Below are 24,167 nucleotides of genomic sequence, written 5' to 3' on the forward strand. Positions count from 1 at the left end.
CGGTGTCCCGTCGACGTCTCGTCCTCGTCTCTTGTGCGCTGTCCCAAAGCAGAAAGAAAAAGCATGTGTCCTCGCGGACTGTACAGATATACTCACCATTTAAATAACCAATAAGAAAGGAAACGAAAAAAATGAACAGCCAAGAACCCTAGTGGCCAAGATTACCTAATGGTAGGGCAAATTAGTACAATAAAACAGGCAAGTCGGTTGCTGATTACCGACGTCCCGATACAGGGGGAGGGCCTCTAATTATCATAATAATCATATTCACTATCCCCAGAGTCTGCTTTATGTTCACGATCTTTAGGGGCGAAGCCCCTACACGATCGGGCTGTCGGCGTCTCATGTCGTATTCTCAATGTGGTCACGGTACTGAAACACCACGGCACTCGTTTTCCTGGGCGTCACGCTACAACGTAGCGCGTACTAAGGAGTAAAATGGATAACACCGGTTTAAAATAAGTTAAAATGATTTAAAATTTGTGTAGCGCTCCGTGTCGGTTTTACGAATTGCAAAGCACGAGCCGAAGCTGTTCGTAAACCGGCTGTAGCTTGTGTTGCACCAAGAACCCACCGGGGGTGATCGGCCGTATCAAGAAAAGGCAAACTTACATGGTGCCGGGGCCCCGGTGATCACCGAGGACTAGGCTTGTAAAAGTGAGTGTACTTGATTTGCACTCCAATAATGTACCGGTTACATTTTACGTGAGCAAGAGGGGAGGCTTGTAAAACGCGCAGGCACCTCGGACAGGGAGGCGTCCCTCCCAAACCTGGGTGCTTGACGCCTCATTCTACTGAAAGTGTATGTGTTCGCAGATGTAAGGCGCGTACTTGTGTGTTTGCAGGTGTTAGTCACGTGTTGTGAATGTAAACAGCGTGCTTGTGTTGCTACTGCTAGAGGCAGTTTCAATTGCATGCTGTAAATAGAGGTATTTCTTTAGGTACCCAATAAGTTGGGGTGCCCCCCAAAATAAAAGGTGGGCTAAATGAGTATACGTGGTAAAGCTAACAAACCACGAACGCTTTGTATTTGTGTACCTTGCAAGGTAAACCCAGCGTAAATGAAACATCTTGTGTAAAGGGAGCGGGTGCCAGGGAGAAGAAAAGGTCCCCCCCCCCCCCAGGACACCAGCTGCCCTCGTGGTGCAAAACCCATGTACCAAGAAGTGTGTCATTTGATATTTCTGTCCATACAGTGATAGCTCTTGCCTCATTTCGAGGAAAGTATCTGGTTTGCCAACAGCAAGGAGTGATGTCATCATGGAATGTAACGGACGGACTGAGTGTATGAACATGGCCAACTGTAACCACAAGTTTTCTGTACCGTCTTTTGTAACAAGAGAAAAATAAAAATTCCTTTGATTACCTCCATAATGTTCTTTACCCCCCACTTAGCGCCAGGGAGGGCCTCCTCCGCTCTCGCACCAATCCCTGTGTGGGAATCTAAGCCCAAGGGACAAAGACCACCGTGCAAAAAATGGCGACCTTGTAGATGCAATGGTTTTAAAGGCGATTGCAAAACGGAAGCAGCAGCTCGAGTGAGCCGCCTTCGTGGTGATCGGCATCGATGATGATAATTTAATCGGTGGAGGAGCAATGACGATACCAACATTTTTAAACCTTCCCCCGCCAATTAGAAGACCGGTGAGTCTATTTCCCGTAGACAAAGGCGCTGCACTTCTCGGTTTATGATCTGTCCATACAGAAACCTACGGATTGCTTTATGAGCGAAGTTTTATATCTTAACCTATCTCGTCCGATGCCTTTGGCGGTTCTTGCTGTGAGGGAGGAGTTCGTGCGACTATTCTCTTCCGCGCCACGGCCAAATTTCCTGCAAAGTTCCTGTTCGCCTTCGCCAGAATTTTTTCAGTGTCTTCGACGTCTATCCGCTTGCAGGGACACCCACATGGTCGAGCGTCTTCTCGGAAACTGGAGGGTTGTCGGGAAGGTCTGCATTCATTGTCCAGGGAAGGGTAACGGCGAATCGCTATCCTGGATCGACATGAACTGATCAAGTTCGCACATTACCGAGTCATCTCGATGATTCGGTCCTGGTTCCTTGTTTTGAATATATGTTGTCACCAAAATGTGATCAAGAGATTGTATCAACTCGGCCTGTTCAGTGCACGTCTGGAGTACTACGACCCTTGAGCAATCAACTTTACTTGAAGGTTTGTGTCGTAGTCTTTGCACCGTATATCAAATCCTTGTCTAGGCTGCGGTTAGTCTGGGTCCTAAATATTGAATATTGTCAGTCACAACATGCAGATAAACGTCTGATCCAAGTAGGACAGATATGTCGCTGTGGTCGGCGTGCTCACACTCGAGATTGTAGTGTCGATGATCTGTTCTCACAAGGCTCCAATGAAAGCTTTATCTGGAGACGGAATTAAGGGGTTTCAGAATGATTTCAACTCCAGCGCTTCTATTGTTAATACGATATATTTGGTTGTTAAGCTATGCAAGTGTACTCGTACTCCAGTGAAAGTTTCTTTGAGTTCTTTTCCACCAAATACTCCTACAGTGAGGGTTTCTTTCCCGACCAACTCACAAACCAGCTTCTTGGACACATCCGTCGCGATGAAGCTCCGTTGACTGCCTCCGTCGAGGAGAATTCTGCCTTTTAACTCCTCTGTCGGTCCTGACAAGTTGGCGGTTAGCGTTTGGGGGAGCCCAACAGAACCCTCGTGTCTGTTCATCAGCTGAGTTGGAGTTATGGCGACACCCTCGCAAACGTTCCTCCTTTGGCCTTCCCTGTAAATCTAAAAACCATGTCGCCGAGAGCATTGTTGGCCGGTGAGTTTTCTGCTGCATTGTCTAGCAAGATACCCTTGCGTCAAACAACGAAAGCAGCGTCCTTCTCTCGAGAGTCGCACCTTCTTCTCTTCGAAAGTTTTTTATTCAGAGCAGTAAGACACTGGGTCATGCGTGGAAGAACAAAAGAGGGCTCTTGGAAGACGAAGAAAAAAAAGCAATCTGGAAGCGGTCAGACAAGAGTGCAGCAGGACAGCGCCCACGAGGTGCAGGCCCGAGGTCCATCACCGGTGCTGCCTTCCAAGGTGTATCATCCGTCGCGGCGTAGGCCCGACGACAGCCCTGGAAGCCTCCGGGAGAAGCCGGTGTCCGGCCCACGAGTGAGCGGCGTGCCGGCGACGCGGAGCGTGGGCAGCGAGGCCTGGTTTCGGGCCTACACTATCTCCTCCCACCGCTAGTCATCGGCACCTCCACGTTCTTCGCCGTGGGATCATAACGCCGGTTTGGAGCTCCCCGGCGCACACAGCTCATCAGCTTCGCGACAGAGGCGCCTCGCGTCGACTCGCCCAAGCCACCGCCCCGCCTGTCCTTCAGTATACTGCACCGTGCCTGCTCCAGTGCACTGAAGTGTGCCAGTTGTTCCTTAGTCCCCTTGGAGTCTTGTAAATAGTTCGTCCCGCTTCCGGTTCACGACCGCTGGATTGTCTTTTGAATAGAATGTTTGTGTTCACGGCTCATAGCTCTCCTCGCGATCCTGCCCACTACTTCATACATACATATTTTCTCGTCCCAGATGTATTACTGTGCAGAGATACTACGGACGACAGTTGGGGACATGTATGCTGTTGATGAGAATCCATATCTTCTAACTCGTAGTCCCACGTATTCGATGTTATTTTCGGCAAGCATTCAAGTTCTTGCCCCCAAAAAGTCATGAACTGCTCAAAGGTCTCCTCGTGGACGTCAATTTGTGGCAAACGATCCTCATTCATGGTGGTTGTCATGGCCATCTTTGACCACTGTTGATATCTCGACACCAGATCTGGGGTAGCGCCCGGAGCAGAATCTCTCTAAGCATAAAGCATAAAGCAGGATGTACTAGGGCTCGTCCCGAGGGCTATTAGGATTCTGCAATGAACTTCAACGTGGTCGTAGAGGTTTCGCAGTCGACTACGTCGGAGGATGAAGAAACCGGTTTCAATTTAATCAAGGCTTGCAAATGATCTCGCATAAGCAACGCCTGATTACCGAACCTCTTCTTGAGTAGTGCTATCCCGTTCCTGTAACCGTGATTTGTCGGAGACAGTTGAGATATTGCGGAAGCGGCTTTTCCGGTTAGAAGTTTGGCTAAATATTAGAATTTCTGCGGAGGTCGGAGTTCGGGGTTAGCATGTATCGTAGTCTGAAACTGGTTCCAAAATTGAAGCCATATTCGTCGGTCTTCATCAAAGTTAGTTAAGCCAAAGACTGCTAGTTTCGTTCGCGTTGCTACGGTTCAGCAAGGCAGTGGGCGCGTCTCATAAGTGAGAATACAAGACTCACATCCAAGAGGTCATCGTGACCGAAAACGAAGCTTTGCCTTACTTTCACAACTCGGTCCTTGAACGGTGCCGTGGCCGATGTTGCCGCTCGGACGAGGTCATTGGTGGTGTCCATATAAATGTCCTCGTTTATTTTCTGGACTTGTCGGAATATAAACTCGATCCGCTCGAGCTAAATAGATATATCCATTTGCATGGTAAGATTTCCATTCTGAAGGCCCTGTTACAGGTTCCGTGCGGTGCCTTTAAGCTTCTCTAGCAGTGTGCTTCGCTGCCGTAGCTTCCTTGCAATAGAGGTCATCGAGGATCCCAAGAGTACGGTCAAACGGAGCAGTAGTGATCGTAATGAGGTGGCTGTCCAGTGGCTCGTCGTCTCAGACCTCAATTCCCGGGTTCCACGGCACCAATTGTGGGAATCTAAGGCAAAGGGACAAAGACATCCCTGCAAAGAAGGGCGACATTGTTGGTCGCAATGGCTTTAATGGCGATTATGAGAAGGAAGAAGCAGCTGGAGCAGGCCGCCTACATGATTATCGGCATCGATGGTGATACTGTAATCGCTGGAGCAGCAGTGATAGTACAAAAATTTCTACATCCTGCAACTACCCCGAGCTGGGCTATGGGGCATGCAAAGTGCCTAAATGCGGTTCAACTCACCACAACAGCATGCGCGCGATTGCTCCTTTCACCGGTGCCTCTAAGGCACCCAATCAGCGCGCGCCGTGTGGCAAGCGAAAGAATTGCAACTTTTCAATACACTGATACACTGCATGCTTCGCCCATACCCATGTTTCACGTTAGTTGAAATGGCCCGAGATTTTGAAGAGCAGAGCACTTTACGGTCCCACCTAGTCGTAGCTGGTCGTATCTCTCTCGCAGTAAGCCTTCGATATCAAGTGACTGCGGAATCTGGTGGCCAGCGAGATAAAGGACCCACGTAACGTCGCACGGCGTACAGTGATGGCTTCGAAAGTCACGCAGTTGGTATGTCATAACGGTTCGACACTACTGAACCGCTGGCGCTTGTCATACTTCTCTTCGTTGGTAAGCGCAAGGAAAACTACAGGCCCATTTGTGGCAAAATCTGTGTATATACCCGGAAGCCCCCGCGTTCATTTAGTCAAGAACGCCCGTTGGGTTCGTTTCGACGATAGTAAGCCAACCAAGTGGATGCCAAGAACGACGCCTTCCAAATGGCGCAGCAAGGCGCCGGCACATGCAGGTTGAAATCAAGCAGAAATAGAACAGATCTACCTCCCCCGCCGCTCTAGGCAGGGGACAGGTGAGCACTGCGGAGGCCAGATATTTCAATTGTATGGGACAAACTTCCGTCCATTTCAAGAAGAGACGAGTGAGACAGGGAGGCGAAGGGCGTGATGCGTGGTAGCAGTGGGCTGATAACGCGTTACAGCCCATTATAGCAAATCACAGCTCTGCACTTCCGGCCGGTTTCAAGTTCATTGGAAAGGCTTTAATTTCTTTATTAAACTTTTGTTCACGGCATAACGCAACGTTTGATTTGAATTGTTTTTAATTTCGCTGTAGCTTTTTTTAAACATTTTGTGTTCATAACAATTACAGCGTACCCTGCGATAATCTCCCAAGTTGAAAACAAAAGTCTTGCCGCCGTTAACCACGCGCTACCAGCCCCACACTTAGCAATTTTTTTTTGTGGAGTAGGCCTGCTAGAAAAAAGCAGGCTACATTTTTGGACTATTTTCAGGCTTGCGCATAATTAGTACTAACATGAGAGAAAACTGAAAATGCGTGTGTCAGCCAGTTAGAAGTCTTCCTGTATTGTATCCATGGACACTGGGTAATTGTAGGGAACGAAAGGGCTCATGCACTCGCTCTTTCTAATCGCAATCCAAGTGACCCCCGACCCTGGCCCCGGGACTACAGGAATAACGAAGAACTCGCTACTAATTGCAAGGCCCGGAGGCAACAAATGGAGGACCTTCGCAGTCCCCATTACGGCCTTCCTCCTCCCGCACCTGATCTTACGCGCCGGAAAGCGCTTTCATCATAGCGGAGACTGTCTCCTTACCTTGCGGTCTTATTCTACCCGAACTGGGACGCCGCACTATCAGGGGCGTGGCGCCTATTCTAACGTAACACTCTCACTCGACCTGTCCTCCCGCAAGGCGATCACCCAAATTCCTTCATCGACGCATTTTACCAAACACAACTACGACAAGATCCTTGCAACAAGTAAGAACGCCCGTGTGTACGATATATCGGGGCACGTTAAAGATCACCAGGTGGTCGAAATTATTCTGGAGCCCTCCAGTACGGCGCGCCTCATCGCCTGCGTTCCGTCGGCGCGTTAAATCCCATCAACAATAAAATCACTAACCTTGATTGATTCTTCAATGTAGGACAATACGTATGTAGCGTTCTAGCGTCTGATAATAAATATCAGTACATGTCACCTCTGAAACGTACAAAAATTGCCAATTACCGAATAAATAGCTTTAGTTTTTCAACACCCTCTTACACCTCTACTAACTATAGAAATATGTATTTCAAATGCATTATAAGAACGTATTTTATTATTTGGTGGGGACGGACCTCCGAAGTCACCACTGCAGCCTAGGCAGGATGCATTCCACCAAGCTCGTCGCAACTGTCTTGTTTCTGGCAGGAGTCTCGCTCTACCGACGTAGTGCCTACGGTGGCCTCGCTATACGCGACGTCGCTCGCCGCCGCCGGGAAAGCAGGCGGCGCGGCCGATGGGGTAAGGTCGCGGCACAGTTTTCTGCGAAAATACCCCCTCCTGTTTTCGGATTAAAGAAAAAAAGCGGAACCTGTAATTGATGAATTTCAATAAGCACTTTAGTGGACACTGGATCTACGCTTTCGGTTATGAGTTTGAGCTTTAAACAGAGTTTACACCGAAAGGTGATGTTACATTGGGATCAACCGGTTACATTTCGTGGAGTTGGGCGTGAAGTGTTGTGTCCGCCTGGGACCTGTTTAGCAGGTGTGCATCTTGGTAGAAAGGGGTTCAAGCCAGAATTCACTGTGCTTCCCTGTTCCACACACCATGCCATATTAGGTATCGAGTTTTCCAAATAGTGTGGTGTACTACTGATTGCACAAATGAACAAATTCACCTGCCAGATGATCTTTCTTTACCCATAATCGACGACTTGACTGACGTCACCGCTGTTTATGTAGTGGAGGACTACGCCGTACCATCGCTTTGGCGAGAGTTATTGTTGTTACTTCACCCACGATCCCTTCAGTCTCGTTCAATGTGTTAAACGAGCCAAAACGAAGCTGCTGGTTCCGCGCGGTGTCGTCCCAGGGGCTGATGGCCGTGCCAGATTGTAGGTAGGGAACTGCTCGAACGCAACCACTGTGCTTCCACAGGAAACGTAGATTGAATCGTACGATGGATATGCCCCAACCGCAATTTCTGCACTGACTGATGTCCCAGTTCATTTTTTGATGCTTCCTCGCAGGGCTCCAAGTTGATTGAAATGATTGCTAAATCTCTCCGCTCTGACGAACGCCAGACTATGTTGAGCATTCTTTTCTGGCAATGTGCTGTATTTTATTTTTCCCAGACCCACTCTGCCCTCTCGTTTCCCACTCCCGGGTGCATCACGTCATAAATACAAGCTCAGACACCAATTCGACATAAATCTTATCGAGTGTCACCATCTGATCTCAAAGTTAACGGCCAAGTCGGCGAAACGTTGAAGCAAGGCGTTATTCTGGAGTCTTCAAGTCCTTACGGAGCTCCCTTTATTCTGTTGAAGAAAGTTGCCTCTTGGCGATTTTATGTTGACTGCGGCCCCGTGAATGCTGTCACCAAAAGCGTATATATATCCTTTAGCACGAGGTAACGACGCCGTTGGCTGCCTCTACACAGCTTCTTACTCTTCTTCCATCGGCTTAAGGTACGGATACTGCAGATTCCTATGCATCCCAATTACAAAGCAAAGACCGATTTCGTGACCCCAGATGGGTTAAATCAATTTAATACTATGACCTTTGGCCTGTGTAATGCGCCTGCCACTTTCGAACGGTTCGTGGGCACAGATATGCGTGGGCTGAAGTGGGGCATATGCATGTGCTATCTGGATGATGTCGTCATTTTCGGTGGCACTTTCGACAAGCATAATGCACCCCTAGCTGCTGTAGCTTACTGCATACCGACCTCAAGCCTCGTATTGAGCAAAAAGAAATGTTTCGGCAAGCGCCAAACTCTGGTATTAGGCGTTTTGGTTTACATGGTTGTTGTGCGACCAGATCCGCACAAGTCTAAGCCCGTCGCATTCTTCAAAGAACCACAGCCTGTTAAAAATGTAAGGAGTTTTCTCGGCGTATGGTTGAATTTTAGACGCTTTGTTTCCAGATTTGCTGACGTTGCATCTCCCCTAACGCGCCTGCTTCGAAAAAGACGTCCCTTTCATGTGGACTCCAGAATGTAATGAAGCTCTCCGCCAGTTGAAGTCTCTGCTTACATCGGGACAAATACTGCGTCATTTCTAAAGCCTGGACCCTACTGAAGTTCACCTGGACGCTAGCGGAGTGGGCATTGGGGCTGTGCTTGTTCAACGTCATGATGGCCATGAACTTGTATTGCTTATGCCAGTCGTTCACTGAGCAAAGGCGAGAGTAACTACACGGTAACGAGTCAATACTGCCTGGCAGGCATATTCGCCACTAAACGCTTTCGTTCTTATCTGTACAGCCGTAGTTTTACCGTAGTTCCGGACTATGGCTCACTGTTGGCTTGTGAACCTCCGCGGCCCATCTGACCGCGTGGCAGGGTGGGCTTTGCGTCTTCTGGAATTAAACTTTACTGTCACGTAGAAGAGCGGGCGACAAACATTCTCACGCAGACTGTGTTTCCCGCCTCCCTATCAAAACAACAGACGGGTTTGTGATTGTGATAAAATGATTGTGATAAAATCGACAGAAATCTTGCAGCTGTAACCACGGAGTTCACCGACTTCAGTACGCTCACGAAAGCACAAAGGGGAGATTTCCGTCTAGCATTACTGTTGTACGCCGCACGTCACTGTCCTTCTTTCAGCACAACGGCTTACTTTACAAAAAGAATTACTCGCCAACACTCTCCCGATTGCTTGTTGTGGTTCCCAAAAGTTTACTTTGCTTCTCCACACCATGCTTGATGATGCCACTGCGTGCTACATGGGACTTGCACGGAGGCTTCACCACACGCGCCAGCGATTTTACCGGCCCAAAATGCGTCAGGTAGCAGATCGATACATCGCCAGTTGCCCCCGATGTGAACAGCATAATACTCCTGCGTTGAGGCCACTTGGCCAACTGCACCTGGTAAACTCACCGCACTCTCCATTCGAGAAAGTTGGTGTCGACCTGCTTTGTCTATTCTCAGGGTCAGCGCAAGGTAATCGTTGGATAATTGTTTGCGTGGACCACCTTTCCAGTTACACAGATACAGGTGCCCTCACATCAGATACTGCACGCTAGGCCTCAAACTCCTTTTTGGACCGCATTTGGTTTCACCATGGTCCCCCTGGTGTCATCTTCCGTGACCGTGGCCGCATATTTACTGCAGATTTTGTAGAACAACCGCTCCGACTTCTCTCAGTTTCGGCACGTCACCCATATCATTCGCAAACAAATGATCTCTCCGAGCACACCAATCGGACACTTCCCAACGTGATCGCTATGTACGTTGATTCCAAACACAAAAACTGGGATGCCATCTTGCCTTTCATTAGGTACGCGTAAAATACCGCCCGGCTCAAGACCACAGGATACAGCCGTTTCTGCCTCCTTTATGCGCATGTGTGGCCGGGCTCTTTGGAGACGATTTTTCTATTTTCTCTTCATGATGACCGCTGCGTAGCCAAGACGCTTTACCTCTCTAAAGAAGCCCGTCGACTCGCTCGGTTACGTACACAGGCCTTATATGACCCCTTGAAGTTACGCTACGACGGCTGCCACCGAGACATGTACAGAAGAGGCGATACTGTGTGGCTTTTCGAACCCCCTCCTCCAGCGTGGTTTGTGTGAGAAGCTGCTGGCGCACTAAACAGGGCCATTGGCGGCTCTACATCGTATAAGCAGTGTGACCTACGTCGTCTTACGGCTTTTCATAAATGGCAGGCCAAGCAGCAGGGCTCAAACAGTTCACGTCGCCCGACTCAAGCCGTACAATTCCAGCGACATGCCATGACTACCCTGGAGAGGTACAACTCCACCGGGGAAGATGTTAACCTGTCTACTCACGGCCCCCAACATCAAATGACTAGAGGGATTGAGCAACAAATTGAGTTGAAGGTACTTGATGCAGAGGAAGGAGAGGTTGCTAGTGTTCGTGAAAGCAGTCCGTCATACCGACGTAGTCCTTGTTTACCTGAAAATAAACTGTCGTCCCCGCACGTAAAGATTGTTCAAATACCCTGCACTAAGCTTGCCCCGATTGCCTAAAGGGTATACTTAATCCATTCGCCAACAGTCGCTACGCAGGTCACGACCCTTAAACTGTGTAATTTATTTGTTTAAATTAGAATTCTTCTGCGCCCTGGAACAGGCAACAGGTACAATAATAGATTGCCGTTATTCTTTATTCTTCGTAATGGAGTGGTGCGTATCCTTCTGGTACTTCCGTACATCTTTGAATCATAAGTTCTATAAAAAGTAAGGGACGGAAAAAATTGTCTTCTCCCAACTGAACGCCTACTGTAAGGCACACAACAAATATTAGAATGTAGGGTCATTGGTTGTAGGATGTAGGATGATTTAGCTCACCTTTGTTTCTGCAGAATGGAGGACTCCCGTTCGTAGTTAAGTACTGATTACCTCTTCCTTGACTTCTTATGCTGTAGTATCCCATCTCACCTTCTCTTTCTGTAGTGTTACAGCCTTCAGATGTCTCACCATAAAGAGGGCACGGGTGGGATGCGAACTTACATGAGGTATTATTGAGTGATGCTATAAACAAATACGCAGCTCTTGTGTGGCTGCAGCCAACAGCTGAAAGGGAATAAGTTATAAGAACGGTCATTTCGCTGGCAGGCGCAATGGTGCTCACCACGTTTTAAGGATGGTTGCATTGAAGATCACAGCAATTAGTGCCCTCACTAAGAACGTAACCTGACGATATAATTACCATTCACAAAATTGAGTAAACGTATCCATTAATGGTCGCAGTAGCTTTTGCATATCATGAAAATTGCGGCACTTGGAGGAAACAAAATAATAAGGAACACTCCTATGTTTGCAGTAAATGTTGGATCTAAAAATAAAGCTTGACTTGTTTACGCTAAGTTTGAAAGCTAGCGTTGATTGTACCATAACATAAAAAACATATAATTTTTTTAAGTACCGAGAAATACTTTTTGTTTCATCTGTGATTTCCAATATACGGGTGTTGTAGCAAAAGCACATATATTTTTTTAAATTATCGAGAAATACGCTGTTTCTTCTGTCACTTCCAGTATAAAGGGTCTTGTAGAGTACGTAGGTGGAGAAATAATGTAAAAAAGAAGTAATCCGACTTCCCACGCTTTTGCGCGCAGCACGAAGCAGGAAAAAGTCGTGTTTACTACTTTTGTATCCAGGACACTTCGTTCATAACATTCTTGAAGGATTGGCGCAAGTTCCATGATGACAGGGCCTACATAGCGCCATATGTTAGCCGCAGAGAATAGAGGGCTGATGACTGTCTAAGCGCTGATGACTGTCTATATCGCTGATGATAATTGCGTTAAAATAAACTAAACAAAGTTCAAGTTCCTGCAGAACAAACTCAAGAATCCTCCAAGGTAATTACACTACCACCCACATTATTGAAAAGATTGGTAGGAATACTTTTTTTCTGGAGCACCGATGACATGATCTTCTATTATGTCGTATATTATTCGGGGTTAAATAAAGCGACGTAGTGCTGAAGTGCTTGAATGCTGTTTCATCTAATAAAATGCATTTGTTCGAGCTATGTTTTTGAAATTTTTGTTAGAAAATGTCCTCTAGAGCTTTCATTTTAACACTGCAGAGTGCACGTCTGAAGAAACGCGCTGCGATGTGGAGATTTGTACCGTCTCTTCTAATAAACAACAGTAACACTGCAAAAACGGCGGCGATTTTGCAATTGCGTCCTCAGCACACGGCTTGGACCAACACCAAGAATATTGAATAGATCGAACGTAACTAATCGACTTTATTAGACAAAGCAGATGGTTTCCTTCATCGCGGCAAAAAGCGTTTAATGGCCTTATTTTTAGCATGAAGCAAATACACGAGCAGTGTTTTGGTCTTTCCTTGAAAACATGCGACCAATCCCATATTTATGGATTGATACTGTAAAAAATGTGTGTGCATTTTCTGTAGTCCTTTAATTTCTCTCTATCAACGTGTTCATTGGACGTTATCGGACCCATTAAAATAATGTAAAACATCATACCAAAGCTCGGAGACTTCTATAAAAGCCGAAAACACTGTCAATGCTGACACGTATACATTGCAATACTATGAGCACAACATATCAAACTGCGCTATCAAAAGGTAGAGTTGAAATATTGGGTGTTGTAGAGGTTATAAATAAGCAAATGTATGAGCTTTTGACCCTTATAGAGCTCGTCTAAGGGAAAGACAGTTTCTTTTTTATGTTTTTCTTCGTATATCACACATTCAATACGTATTGGTTCCGGAGAAGGGTGATATAGCGGCATGCAGAAACTTCTGTGACCGGTAGGTCTCTGATATGGTCCTACAGACTTTTATTCCTGGTATTCTCCCATTCAGGCATAAAACAGCCATATCAACTCATGCAGACCATGCAGAGTGCCGTACAGAAAATCTTTGGACCTTTTCTTTTACCTTCGTACAGACACTTGGGAGGTTCGCGCTGCTGATGTGCTTACTTATCGGCGGGATTGCCCCTAAGTCAAAAACAAATCTCCCGCTTGTTTCAAATAAGCTCATTTTCCCGGGAAGGCAGTTAACGCATACGGGCGTACTATTCGCAAAACCTCCTGATAATGGCAGCATACCGCGTTAAAACTCATCCCGTCCACTAAAAAGCAAACTACTACAAAAATGCGATATTGGTTATTGGTCGGACCGAATGCCTAGTGAGTGAATGCCTTTAAGTAGTTGTCATGTTTGGCATTTGCTTGGGTTAACGGGATACCACATAATGAAGCGCACGAGCGGCTCTGCTGCAAATATCGTGGTGTCAAACAGGTTGCAGGCGCGGACCTAAGCGGGTTACGAACCGAGAAAAGTGCCCTTTTGACTACAGCGTTGCTACAACCACGTGTCTCAAAACTTTTCACGCCATGTTGCTATGAGAAGTTCGGAGTTTTTGCGTTTTATTTATGTGGTACGCACCATTTTATGCAAATATTTCTGCAATAAAATGTACAGCCATCTGTCTATTCAGCGATCGTGCCACCCGGGCCTTCCGCTGTGGTGACTTGTTTTTGCATGCTCCGAGGACGCTGCATATCTTCTAAGCCAAGTTTGTTCAAGTAAATTAGGTTGTTTGTTGAATCACTCACCTGTACACATCAACCCAAGTCATACAAAATGCGGTTACGTAGTTTTACTAAGATTGTAACATCAGTTCTCCAATGGCGACCAGCCGGGGGCTTGGCGAGCGAGCATCACGAATATGGAGCGAATGTGAAAACGAGCGATCGCTTCTTTGTGAGCCTTTATTTAAAGTGTGAAATTAAAGTATACAAATAATTTTATTTAAAGTGTCGTGTATACATTTCTTCCTTACTTTGTCGCACATGCGATTTAAAAGTAAATATTTTTCGATGCCTTAGGCATGTGGATGCACCAAAGTACCGCTTCCGGTGGCATTGTTTACCAAGTGCGCACTTGTGCAAGAGGGATTCTTTAAACAGTATTTTAAAGCGATTAAAAAATTGTTGCATTTTTAGGAACACATTCAATACCTGGATGAGCAGTGACTGAAGCGACCGAAAATACGAAACATGCCCGTGCAGCAGGCAGAGTTGGCTTGGGTTGCTTGTAGCATATCCAAATGTTGAGTAAACAATAGCAACGGCCGGTGCCAGTCGTCCTACAAGGGTTTTGGAGAAGCAAGCGCAAGCCACATATAGCGACACTAAACAAATCATGATGGTGCATTGATGGCTCACTTTTTTAGAGGCTCAATCCTAAAGCACATCATCTGGGTGCATGATCACAATATAAAAGTATACTAAAATGGGTCCTCACGTAAGTCTGCGAACATTAACACAATGCAAAGCCGAGAGGGTAATCGCAAGGATAGGTTTTATTTACCGACAATTTTCTCTATTTTCTCTATTATCGCAACCTTAATAACACTGCTAACAGAAAAGGGGTTGTCTAGTATTCTACCTTATCACAGCCTCAGGGGCCGGCCCATCCCATTTTGGATTCACATCGCGCATCAAGCAATAAAAAATACGTAACTAAACGTGCTGTTATGATTTTACTAAGGCAGAATTGACCGTATGGCCCATTATTTTTCTGGATAACTGAAATATTGTTCGTAAACAACAGGATTGTTCCCAAGTTGCCCGTTGAAACATTATTTAGGAAGCTGATACGTCGTAGAATCCCTTGATGGTGACGCGAAACTGCCTTTGAGTGCTATCTTTAAAGGAGCCATGAAGACAAAATACAAGTTGAGTTTATTAGAAAGACTGCTTAGTCCCGATAACAATGATACCATTATTATCGCCATCTTCAAACAAATAACGGAGATATGAAAAAAAAAACGTGTGAAGCATTCGCGACCCCCTAGCCACTTTCCCGCAACTTTTCTATGACCTCACAGAACCGTGTTTATGCGATTGGCGGCCGCGTAACTGACCTGTCGCGACGACACATGACTGGACGTCTGTAATGGGGCCTCTAGTTCCATTTGACCGCATCACTTGAATGCTAACGTGCAGTTAACGCACTGAAAATTATGTTTTATTGTTGGCCCGTATGACGTCATTCTTGCTCATAACACGTCACTGTGGCGCAAAATTTCAGTTTTTAAATACTTCTTGCTTTTTTTCGTTAAAAATACATCTTTTGTGGCTGTAATGGAGCTGAGTGACATATTGAATCCTAGTTCTTTCAAATTAAACGAAGTTGTATTTTCTCTTCATGGCTCCTTTAAGGGGACTAAAATAAAAAGCAAGAAATGACAACTTAACGAGCATGCTCAATTACATATTCACTGCGCAGAGCTAGGCAGAGGCGTGTCGTTTACATGGTACGTTTGCAAAGGTTAAGGCATTTTTTGTTGTTCTTTTCACCAAAATATGTCTTTTAAATGGGTGGAACGTAACCTGTACAGCCGGTAAAAGGCTTGTCTATAACACAGCGTTCGTACTCTCAGCCCTATCCTGCCCCGCTTGAGCGGTATTTGAATAAAACTACTTCGGAATTCTAAAGTCTTAGCCCTTCGCTTTTGCCTCCGACATGTTTGGAACGAGTATGTTTCGGCAGTTTTCGGATGTAGCTGGTTGAAGTTGAAATCGCTGTTATAGACAAGCGTTTTACTGGCTGTACATACATAAATACTCACCGTTTTCAGCTAAAGGGGTTGCAAATGTCTTTTATTAAAATTTTTAGAGACTTGTAGTCTGACAAATGTATCCGGCAGGAATACGTGTCTAAAAAGTTACCTGATAGCTTGACGGTTTCCATTTACTATTTCAAAAGTGACAACAGTAAGAACTCTAACTCTTAGTGGCTGTTTCTTAGTAAAGAGAGTTGTTGCTTACGTATTCGACAGCCGGGCTGCCATGACCCTCCGTTAGGAAAGAAGTCAACGTCTCCAGTAGGCGTGTCTATTCCAAGTTGCAAACTCCCTAAGCCTCCGGCATTTGAGTGAATGATATCAACAAAATCAGCGTCGCCTTTCCCTAATTCAAGGCCAGAGCCTGAAAACAGGGGGCCGGCAGGATCAAGACCTGTAAAGTACGAAGAATGGTTCACACGTCCATTATATTTAGAAATATTAATTTATTTTGTTGTTGCCTCATCAAGAAATTATACAACAATTTTTGGCGGGAGCTCAAAAATGAGAGCTTTTATCTTTTCAGATAGGTTTTAATTTTTTCCCGATATCAATCTGCTGAAAATGGCTAGGTACCACACGCTTCCCCGGTGATGATGTGGGTGGAAAGTAAAATGTGAAGTGGCTGCGTGAATCAGGCGACTGGTATTTATTACAAAAAACGCAGCGCAAAATTTATAGCGGTTTCTGTTGTTAATGTCTAACTTCATGCTTCGAAGGCGGGTTGCGTAACGTGTAGGTTGTATGCTTTGCCTGCTTAGTACGAGTAAGTTGAGTGTGGAGAGTGCAGCGCCACATGATACGGCGCTGGGAAACCATTGATGTAGGGGTTAGGGGGAAAATGGTTGCAGGCGGTTTCTGTCGTATGGAATGTATTTATTGAACAAAAAATTACTACGCTTGGTTTCTTTCGGTTGGCGGTGATTTAGCAATTCAAAATGTCATACATTCGATCAATAAGGGAGAGATCCTCTTCTACTAACCCCGTGCAATATTTTAATGTATTCATGGGAAAGGGCTATAATATTCTACTTGCGGTAACATGCAGTTCCCAAAGTGCATCTTACGGCAATGGACGCGAAAAGTGGGCTTTAGAGATTTGGGAGAGAAAACAGAGCACGATATCTTGCTCTCTTGTTTATTTCCTTTCGTATGTATCGTGTTTATTCCATGTTTACTGCCGTTCTGAATGCATTAACTCCATAAAAGGACTGTTCTGCTCGTTTGTAGTCGCGGCAAAGGTGAGACGGCATTGAATATTATATTAACATAATAATAATATTTCATTTATTTTTCATCCTTAGAGATGCGGGAGGCAAGGAAAAAAAGCTGTACAATCAGCCCCCCCCCCCCCCAACATGAAATACAAGGTACCATGTTCAATTTTTCCGCAGCGTACAGCGTACAATAAACACACCGTCAAATGAAAAGAAAAAACAATGAGGAAAGAAAGTGAAACAAACAGATCTCCAACAGACCTCTGAAAAACCTGAAGTGGCAGTAGCAAGCCCCCCATTTTTTAAAGAACACCGAGTTGATTTGAACAGCTCTGATTACTTGGGGAATTTGATGCAGGTAGCCTCTATGCCTTGTAAAGGCCACTCTGGGTGCATTTGTGCAAATTTATTTCTTAGGAAAAGCACTTCCAGAATTCTGTCCCACTCTATGCTCCCTCATTGCGATTTCTAATGATGTTTCGTAATACCCTTACTCTTGCATGCTTGGCTTGTAGCTGCCTAGTGCGCTGCTTGCCGACCCTCCTACGGAGCTACTGTCGAGGACGAAGGCGGGTCTTCGCAATTCCTTCGCTCTGTTAAAACAAGACTTGTGCCCGGAAGAATGTGGGTTTATTTTTTAGTTTGCAGTCTGTAAAGTGTAAAACCAATGTATGGGAAGAACCTTTTATGCAGTGTCCAATAACACAGCCGTCAGCAGAACTACTTGCGAACGCTTTGGGGCCAACGGGTCCAGTCGCTCCGTTATTCGACGTGATTTGGGGGACTCTTACGGCACAAGATGCTCGGAATGCTTAAAATAAACAAACAAAAAGCCTGTGCGACGTATAACTCGCATAGCATCCACGCCAACTGGAAGTTACAAATTGTAGCCCTAAAATGCTGAAAGCTACTCTCCTTGTGCCTCTACCTTTCTGCGAGCACTATGCATACTTGTAACTAATACGGTAACTATACAAAGATATTTGCACGTTGGGCGAGTTGGTAGGTGTTCATACCTAATCCCAGCGCGAAAGACTGGACAGACAGAAGAATAACCACCGCACAGGTAGTGTCTTGTGGTTATTCTTCTGTCTGTGCCATGTTTCGCGCTAGGATTAAGTATGCAAGGACACCGCAAACTAGCACAAGGAAAAAATGTCCCAAAAAATCACGGAGAACTCGGTTGACACTGCTCAATCTAAAAACCACTGGATTTCTGGAAAATATGAGAGGCTCCTGTCGGGATATTTTCTTAGGGGCCGCATTATTCTATGTTTCTGCAAGTTACATGTTTCTGCAAGATCTCCGCGCTGTTAGTTTGGCCTTCCTAACGGGATCCATGGGACGATACAATTTTTTTTGCCACTGGACATGGTCACAGGTTGTCTTTCGTTTCTCTTCTTACGGCCATTACTCCCCCGTTCGTGTTCACGCCCTGGTGCAGCGTCTTCTAGCAGGACACCTCCTATTTCTCATCTTGTCTTCCTAACTGTAGGACTAATGGTGGTGGTGGTGGTGATTTATTAACAAAGGAGCGAAAAGAAAAGGACTGGCGATATGGTTAAACTTAATGATGAGATCACCCTTATGCAACCCGGTCCAGGGAAGGGGATTTGGGTTCCATAGGGTAGGAAAAGAGAAGGTGGAGGAGAAGAGCAGTAAGAGAGTGAGGCACAGTCTATGTCGCGTTCGTTTCGTCGATGACTCGATGGCTACAAAAGCAGCGCTAGTCCTGTCACAACCGGGAAGTTGACTAGGTGCTGGAAGACCTCCCGTCGAACGGCATCCGGTCCCGTGGGGAACAGGAAGTCTTCCAGCTTGTGGCTTGGGGCACCGAGTCGCTGAAGTGCAGCCCGGAGTTCCGCCCTCGCGGGGTCGTGCTGGGGGTAAGGGCACAGTAAGTGCTCTAGCGTATCGGCCACTGGGCAGTCGGCGCAGGTGGGGGACACCCGGCGGCCTTGGTGGTGCAAGCGCTCTCCCAAGTTGCAGCAGTTAAGCCACAGGCAAAGCAGGAGAGTCCGGGCTTCTCTGTTAATGAGTCCGGGTAGGACCCGTGGGGCCTGGCTACTGACTACTCGGGCCACTTGATGCATGGCCTCCACCACTCGTGCCAGGATAGTCTTTGCAGCGTGATAGGACACCACATCCCGGGAGGCTGGAACCCCTGCCTGGCGAGCAGCACCCTTGGCCAAGACGTCTGCAACCTCGTTACCCGTGATGGTTACGTGCAATGGCAGCCAGTAAAGTCGCCGTAGACACCCCTGCGCCTCAACTGCATAAAGCGTGGCCGGCAGCGACCGCTCAACGTAGCCGCTAGAGCTGTCTGGCTGGTAGGCGGCATGCCGACGAAGGGGGGCCGACCATGAGTTAGTCAGCATGATGGCTCCCCGGGTCTGGGTGCCCTGCTTGAGAAGTAGGTCTGCGGCCAAGTGGAGTCCAGCCAGCTCTGCGTGGGTAGATAGGGCAGGAAAGGGTAGGCTACACACGCGGCTGGTGCCGAGTTCTAGGGCCGTCCAGGGAGCTCTCGCTCTGCCCGTCGACTGTTGCCCGGACCCATCCGTGTACACGTGCAAACGTCCGGCAGCGTCGTTCTGCAGCAGGGCAGCCACATCTTGGTGGACGGCCTTGGGTGGAGTCGACCTCTTGCTACAAACCTCCGAAGCCCAAGATACTTGGCGCTGTTTCACCGGAAGGAACTGGCCTTTCAAGGTGAGCGGCGGCGTCGTCTTGCATGCCCTGTATCCCCTCGGGTGCAAGATCATTGCCTGCTTTTTGTCTCGGACAGCTGCAGGACATGGCGGGAGACACGCCTTCACCTTGGAGAGTAGTCTCATTGGTCTTTGCGCCCAGATGGCGATGTCGTCAGCATAGACAGCCATCCTCACTCGAAATGCAAGCCCAGCTGGGATTAACTCCCGGAGTGGAGTTAGAAAGAGGTTCAAATAGAATGGGCTGAGCACACTCACCTGGGGAACCCTAGAGCTGGCGTCTCTTGGGCGGCTCATTTCTCGGCGCACCCTGACTCGTAGGGTCCGGTTAGTCAGGAATGCCCTCACGTAACTCCAGAGGTGCCCTGAAAAAGCCATGCTGTCCAGAGCCTGCAGGATGGCCGTGTACAGGACGGAGTCGAGGGCCGACTTCATATCCAGCAATAGCAACAAGGCCACCTCCTTCGCATGGCGGGCCTGCTCTAGCATAGACACACCACATCTCCCAGGGAGTCAGCCGTACAGCGGTGGCAACTAAAGATGCTTTGCTGCTCCTTTGAGACGCCCCGACGATGATCAATACACTGGAGGCAGGCAAAGATTGTGTTCTCCATCAGCTTCCCCGTGGTGGACGTCAGGGAAACCGGCCGGTACGATGCAGGCAAGGTGGGTGGTTTAGCGACGTTCAGCATCGGCCTGACTACTGCCACCCGCGAAGTAGATGGAAGGCTGCCCTACCTCCACATCCGGTTGAGAAGGTGTAGAAGCGACTGCAGCTGGGTGATTTCCAGGTTTCGGAGCATTTGGTATGTCCACCCCATCAATGCCAGGGGCGCTCCGCGCTCGGTGCATCGATCCAGGGAGGTCCGTAGCTCCCGGACTGTGATGTCGCCAGTGCAAATGGCCACCACTTGCTGGTTCTGGGCGGCCGCCGGCAACAGGTGCATCAGGGCCTCAGCGGCAGGTGGAGGTGGGGTGAACTGGTCGGCTAGCCGCTCTGCCAAGGGCTTCTCAGTGATGCCCAAGGAAATGGCGGAGGCCAGCAGGGGCTGCCGGCTAGTGGCGGCAAGCTGTAGAAGCGCCCGGAAGACTCTCCATAGACTCTCGGATCCCTACGAGAGTCCATGGAGGAGCATAGCGACTCCCATTTCTGCCTCCGCCACTGCTTGGATCTCCTCCTGCCCTGTAGAGTATTCCGGACGCACTGTGCAGGCTTTGGGCGCGCAGCCTTCCGGATGCCTGCTCTGGATGGCCCGCCGTTGCAGCTGGTTGCGCCTGGCCCGGAGTCTCAGGAGCTTCAGGTCCGGTGGTGCCATGTAGAAGGGTTTCTCTCCCCGCACCGTGGACGAGTTGGCGCTCTTCACGACAGTTGCCAGGAAATCAGGCTCTGGGCCCTCCAGACGCTCTGTAATCTCCTTGTGGTAGTTGTTCCAGTTTGCAACGGCGTAGACCCTGGTGTCTGCTCGCCTGCGATCACTCCTGGGGGTGGCCAGAATGGGGTAGTGGTCTGATCCCAAGGTGCGAGTGATGGTTTCCCAGGTGTAGGCACAACGTTGGGACACCAGTGTGACGTCAATGTGACACCGCTGGACCATGCCTAAGGGACCAGGGTGGGTAAAGGTGGTGGTGCTGCCTTTGTTGGCCACGAGCAGGCCGCAGGCTGTGGTAGCATCCAGCAACTCTCGTCCCCGGCTGGTGGTGCGGAGGCTGCCCCAGGCTGGGTTGTTCGTGTTAAAATCTCCGCACACGACAACGTCCGGGTCCAAGTGGGCCCGTAGCCGCCCCTCAGCTATGGCGTCCAGGGCTGCATTGGGCGGACGTAGCACGGGCCACGGTGGTGTCCGTTGACCCCATGCACACCGTGACAGCGGCGTATTCCATGCGGCCACACACAATCGAGGCCAGGTGCACTGGAGCACTGTTGAGCACAGCCGTCACGTAGACAGCTGCCTGGGACTTCCCTGGTGGGTGGCTGGCGTCTTGGCACAGATGGCTGGTGCAAGAGCGCAGGCCGCAGCTAGTTGAGCTGGCGTGGCACATGTACCCAGGCAGCCGTAGGGTGCTGCCGAAGACGTTGTCTCCTGCAGCGCCAGTACATCAAAGTGCTCCCGCAGCAGCTGCTCTACTAGTTCCGCGTGGCAAGGCCCCAAGAGGTTGCATATTGCACTGCAAGATGCGGGGCGCTGGCCAGCACTGCAGGGTCTGTTGGCATTCTTGAGGTCGGGGGTGGGGGCACAGGTGTGGCATGGTAGCAGTGGCCGCCAGGCGCCCGGGGTCCTCAGTAGGCAGGTGACCCACCAGGCTGTGCACCAGGGCAAGAAGGATGGGCACCAATTGGTCCTTACCGGTTGCAGCTGAAGCTGCAGGGAGCTGCTCCACCACTGGTTGTGCGAACGGATGGGCAGGTGGACGCCCGGATGGCTTGCGTGGTTGCACTTGGCGTCCGTGGGTAGCGGCAGGCTGCTGCCGCTGGTGGCGTCCCTGGGTGGCAGGAGGTTGCTGAAACTGACGGCTGGCCTGCTGCTGGCTAAAACGTCGCCTGGCCATCTCAACGTAGCTTCGTTGCTGTTCCGTGCGGAGTGAAGCTGTGGACTGGCTGCGGTAAGCGGTCATTGCGGACTGGCTGCGGTGCACGTGCCATGGCTGTGGCCACCTTGCGTTCGTGCTGCCAGCGGGTGCAACAAAGGTAGTTGACAGGGTGCGTGCCCTGTATGTGGCCACCTTGCGTTCGTGCTGCCAGCGGGTTCAGCGGGGGTCGGTGACGTGGTGCGGGCCACTGCAGTTGGTGCAGCATGGGGTACAGGGAGGGCACTGCTGTGGGGTGTGGTCTCGGCCATAGTGAGCACAACTTTGTTTTTCCTTGCGGCAGGCTGTCACGTGGTCCAGTCGACCACCTCGCGCACATTGCGTTGGCCGCGGCCGACAACCCAGCACAGGCAGCAGCACAAACAGGGGAGAGCAAGGGGCACAGCAAACGTAATCTGCACAGCCCCATCAGCCTTCCGTGCCACACCCCATACCGCCGCCTCGCCGTAGATGTTGCCCTGGATCTCCTCGACGGCGAGTTGAGGGTCTAAATACTAATATCTATTTCCGTGGAGACTTTTTCCGTGGAGACGTTCAGGGGCGGACAAATGTCTACAGTTATCTGGACAGTCTGCTCTTTCCAATGAATTCAGCAACGTTATAGCAACGCATCGTCTTTACCAATTCGATGATTTTCCCACCAGAAGAACCGCCGAAAGCAGCTCTTTACTCTACTTGGTTTCAAATGCCGAAGCCTTATTTCAATCCATTACAGCAATCCCTGGCATCAGTGACCATGACGTAGTACTTGCTAAAGTTTCATGAAACCGACCACAAAAAAAAACATTTCTGAACCACGCAAAATGTACAGTTTTAGGAAGGGCGATTACAGTATGATTTTTCCATTTTTTTATTTTTTTTCCATTTTTATTACCCTAAAGTCCCTTCCGGGCATTACATAGGGGGGGAATAACAAAAGCACACGGTACACTCATGTGTCAAAAAAAAAAATACAGATGGTAAATATCTGTTTAGATTGAATTTAAACAAAATGTTACAATGGAACAGAAAACTCCAAGTGCAAAATACAGTGCAGTTAAAAAATAGCAGAGCACCATAATAACAAGCAAACAACACAAAGTTAACCACAAAAATAAGATTACATAGGTTATACCAATATACCGCAGGCGCATACTACCATCTTTTTGTTACACTCACAAAAACAATGTTGTATGTTCTTCGGCAAATTTTTCAGGGTTTGAGATGACAGCAATATGTTTTGGGAGGGCATTCCAGTCACTGATTGTTGAAGGCAGAAAGGAAAGGCGGAGTAGGTCAGTACGGGAAAATTCCGGCTGCACTTTGTTGGGGTGGTCGATACGCAGAGATATGTGTTGTGCGGGTTTCATTCTTGAGGTAGTAAAATGAGTAGGATTGTGATAAAGTTTATGGAAGAATATAAGCCGGGAAATTTTGTGCCTTGTTTCCAGAAGTTGTAGGCCGAGGTTACTTTTTATCAGTGTAATGCTTGAATGAGGTGTGTACTGACCTGATATGAACCGAGCGCTCTTGTTTTGCAATGATTCAAGCTTTTTGGTCAAGTATGATTGATAAGGGTCCCAAATTATTGCGGAATATTCAACTTTTGATCTTAGAATGGACGTATATGCGATCAGTTTAGTGTCCTTATTGGCGTGGCGTAAAGAACGACGGAGAAAACCGAGCGTTCTGTAGGTATCTGCTAAAATAAAGTTAATGTGCGCTTTCCAGGAAAGGTTGCTGGTAAGGTGAACCCCTAAGTATTTAAATGAATTTACAGGCTCAATGGTAATGCTAGTAAGGGTATAGTCGAACAATATTACTTCATTTCGCGTGGTAAAGCGCATAAGTTTAG

The 24,167-nt window shown here is 48.2% G+C and overlaps 1 protein-coding gene across 1 annotated transcript in view; it reads right to left on the reverse strand.

Annotated features, from left to right (window-relative positions):
- Positions 1-1,882: 1,882 nt before the first annotated feature.
- LOC144164325 (lipase member I-like) overlaps positions 1,883-24,167 on the reverse strand; it is a 43,275-nt gene continuing 20,990 nt past the window's right edge. The window contains exons 2-4 of the mRNA XM_077694819.1: positions 16,028-16,216; positions 11,055-11,279; positions 1,883-1,950 (exon numbers count right to left, since the gene is read on the reverse strand). Coding sequence (XP_077550945.1) covers positions 1,883-1,950; positions 11,055-11,279; positions 16,028-16,216 — 482 coding nt within the window. The remainder of the gene's footprint in view (positions 1,951-11,054; positions 11,280-16,027; positions 16,217-24,167) is intronic.

The sequence above is a fragment of the Haemaphysalis longicornis genome, unplaced genomic scaffold (assembly GCF_048455015.1).
Source record: "Haemaphysalis longicornis isolate Haplotype H1 unplaced genomic scaffold, Haemaphysalis longicornis Haplotype H1 scaffold_13, whole genome shotgun sequence".
NCBI lineage: Eukaryota > Metazoa > Arthropoda > Arachnida > Ixodida > Ixodidae > Haemaphysalis > Haemaphysalis longicornis.